Source organism: Limulus polyphemus, unplaced genomic scaffold, assembly GCF_000517525.1.
Source record: "Limulus polyphemus unplaced genomic scaffold, Limulus_polyphemus-2.1.2 Scaffold816, whole genome shotgun sequence".
NCBI lineage: Eukaryota > Metazoa > Arthropoda > Merostomata > Xiphosura > Limulidae > Limulus > Limulus polyphemus.
In genome coordinates, this window is record NW_013666426.1 from 200,964 (window position 1) to 204,765 (window position 3,802).

Genomic DNA, 3,802 nt, shown 5'->3' on the forward strand with positions numbered 1-3,802 from the left:
TTTTTTTAGCAAGTTCAAATTTGGCCAATAGATCTAGAGAGCTGGACACACAAGTAGTGATGAATTCTGGGAAAACATGAAGTGTTTTGGAAAGCAAGATGTTTTAAATCTCAATAAAACTACTGCACAAAATTTCTTTTAAGTTGAGTACACTGAAAATTATGCATTCAAGTTAAAATGATCCTGTAATTAATTATACAAATTTATAAAAATAAATCAAATCAACTGATTTCTTTAATAGGAAATCAAATATTCCAAGGTGTTACAGTTATTCTTCATAACATACACAGTATTTAATGCTACAATACGCGTACATCCAGTGTACAAATCCATTTCTACATATTTTCAATTAAATATAAACTTGACTCTGAAACTTCAACTTTCAGAACTACAAGTCAGCTCATTGAACAAATAGATTTAAACAAGTTTCAAATCTTCCCAAGCATGAAAATAATATAAAAAAAATCATCTAACATCATGTACAGACACACAACTTTAAAAAAAAATACAAACTTAACATTTACTTTTGAAGTTCATATTTTGTCCATAATTAGGTTTTTTAGAGTGCATATTTTTCTTTATATATATAAAAGAAAACTAATACCCACTATTCTTCTATGATCTCTCACTGTTCTTATAAAACATGTCAGGTTTCACTAATACAACAGCCATATTCTCGTGAGGATTAGTCTATTCTGTAATGTTTTTTTTATAAAAATGAAAATCAAACCACTAACTTAGAACACTTTCTGAAAGTTTATTTTTAAATTAGTAGAGACAGGCTGCAAACACGTCATTCCACTCGTGGCCTAATTACATCTATTTATACAGAAATAAAGCTCTTATGCTAAAATTAAGCTGTACTTCTTAATCAATTGGAAAAATCTTTGCACAAAATGAATGCTACAAAATATGTTTAAAAATTACATATTCTTCAACACCATCACTATATCAGATGTGGGGTAGGGGGACTTGCAATTGTTATTTATACCACTCTAACAGCCTACGTTTAACTTCAACCACCAACCCCTCTAGCCATATAATTAAGTTATAACTAATATTTTTGTACTATCCATGAAATGTAAATATGGTATTTGTTTCTCAATTATTCATCAAGATCATTAACTAACTGATGAAAACTAATTGTTTAGTAAGTTAATATTGAAAACCTAATAAAGAAAAAACTTTGGTTTCTCCCTACTTTATTCTACCACAATTGTTCAATTATGTTAAATCTAAAAATTCATCACAAATAGGTAAGAATGCAAAGTGTGACAAAGTATATATATGCCTTATGAATTTAGTTTAACATTTCTCAGAAACAAGATAGTTTAACATAAAGAAATTCCAGCAAGCTGTAAATACTTTTACAAAAACTGATGATTTTTGTGGAGGTGATTACTAAACAAGGAGCAGCAATTAATTACAAGTATTACACAATGTTCAAATCAGATATTTCTGCCTTTTTAATATGATCACTACTTAAATGTTAAACATTTCACTTAAAAAGTTACACCTTGGAGTGGGTTCGACATTTTAAAATAAAAGATAAAAACTATTTGCTCTGTTTATATGTTGTTGTTTTTTTATAACTGTACATTTCAAAAATAAAAGCCAAGAAGTCAAATAAGGTTTTACCTTACTTTGTGTTTATTTTACATAATATGAACTTCCAGTCAGAGTAAGCTACCTATTTAGATCAAACCAAAAAAAATTATTACTTTATTGTTTAACCTGACATCCTAAACTTTTAGTATTTAAAAACATATACTGTGATTTAATAACAGGTTAACAAGTCTACAAATAAAATGGTACTTTATTCAGCACTGATAATGTAAAAAAAAAATTAATTACTTTCACCTTTGACATGCATGTTGTGTATGCTTTTTGGGTAGAACAAATTTGTGTGTGTGGGATACTAATAGCAATACTTCAGCAAATATTAGCTGCTGTATTAAATGGCTATGTAATTAAAGTTTTTAGTTCTAATAAATTAACAACTGTTTTTAATTTAATTTACTTTTCATCAAGACTGAGTGTGTTTACATAGCACCATCTCGGCAACAATGTCTGTCCCCCATTAGCCACTTTAATAATAAAGAGAACAGTTTAGATAGCAGTCAACCTCAAAGTTCATTAGACTTGCAAAACAATGTATGGTGGAAGGGCAGGTGGCTTAGTTGCTTTGTGATTAAACTTTAGACTATGAACTTGCCCATTAAGAACCCCAGTACGCAAGCTGCCACAATGAGAGCTATAAACACCACTGGAGACTGTTGTTGAAGAAGATCCTGTGATCCTACTGAGGGAATAGTGGTGCTAGTTGACCCTACGTTGTCAGTCTGAAAAGCATCAGGCTTCTGACTAGCATACAAAGATTCTGTTGTTCCTCGGGTCATCCGCAATCTCAGTCCTTCTTCCTGTAAATATATAAATGTTATTATAATCTTGAGTCTTATGTAAGTTGTACACCATAACGAAGGTAGTACTGGTAATAAGCTATCATATCAAATTTCTCGTCTGTACATGTGTATTTTTCTGCTGCCACCATTTTTTCTGCCCTTGTTACATGTACTAAATCAATAAAATAATTAATTACACAAAACACTTGTTAATTAAGATTAGGACAACACTTGTGTAAGTTTTCAATGCCACAGATGTATTAACTAAAAAAGCCAATGTTTATTTAATAGTACACAATAAATATTTAAGAATGAGTTGGTCCCAGTCTCAAAATATTAGGTCATCAAAAAATTAATGTACTGTTTGAGAACACTTTCATTAACCACCCACAAATATAATAGTTAAACAACTCGCCTAAATCTCACATTAGTTTGTGAAGTTTAGTATATTCTAATCCATTATAGTGATGGCACACGACGAGACACACATTCAGCATGTAATGCTGTTTGAATACAAAAAGAGAAACAGTGACTCTGTAGGCACAAAGAATATCAATGAAGTTTACGGAAATGTTTTGAACATTCGTAAATGTCAATGATGGTTCAGCAAATTTCGTTCAGGTGACTTTAGCCTTAAAAACTGTGATGGCAGGGGCAGACATCTTAGAACTGATATTGATGCTCGGAAGACGCTTGTTGAGTATAACCCAAGGCAACACACTCGAGAAATGGCCCTGAAATTGCATGTCTCTCATGAAACAATACGTAAACATCTAAGGTATATGGGAAAACTCCATAAAGAAGGTGCTTGGGTGCCTCACAAATCCTCCGATGATCATCGTTCCCAACGTGTGAACGTAGCTTTGTCTCTTCTGTCGCATAATGCATATGAACCATTTTTGGAGAGAATTGTCACTGGTGATGAAAAATGGATTCTCTATGTGAATATTAAGCGCCAAAAACAATAGGTCAGTTCTAGATAAAAACCACATCTGACCCCAAAACCTGGACTCCATCCGTAGAAAGTGATGTTTTGCATTTGGTGGGACATCAAAGGAATAATTCATTTCAAACTCTTCTATCCACAGGGAACAGAGATCTATAGTCAGCAACTAGAATGTTTAAATCAAGCCCTTCATCAGAAACACCCTTCACTCATCAATTGGTAAGGTATTCTACTTCTCCACAACAATTCACATCCACATGTGGCATGTTTGACGCAACACAAGATAATAGAGTTGCATTGAGAAGTTCCCTCACACCCACTATATTCACCAGATATGGCACCATCAGATTAACATCTTTTCATTCACTGCAACACCATCTTAATGAGAAAACATATGCAAATGTGGAAGGTGTTAAAGAAGACATTGACATGTTTTTTGCTTCAAAGCCAAATG

General features: G+C 32.2%; 1 protein-coding gene across 1 annotated transcript in view; it reads right to left on the bottom strand.

The window, feature by feature from the left end:
* Positions 1–212: 212 nt before the first annotated feature.
* LOC106460691 (vesicle-associated membrane protein-associated protein A-like) overlaps positions 213–3,802 on the bottom strand; it is a 19,336-nt gene continuing 15,746 nt past the window's right edge. Inside the window, exon 7 of the mRNA XM_013920423.2 lies at positions 213–2,420. Within this exon, the coding sequence (XP_013775877.1) occupies positions 2,199–2,420 (222 nt within the window). The 3' untranslated portion in view covers positions 213–2,198. The remainder of the gene's footprint in view (positions 2,421–3,802) is intronic.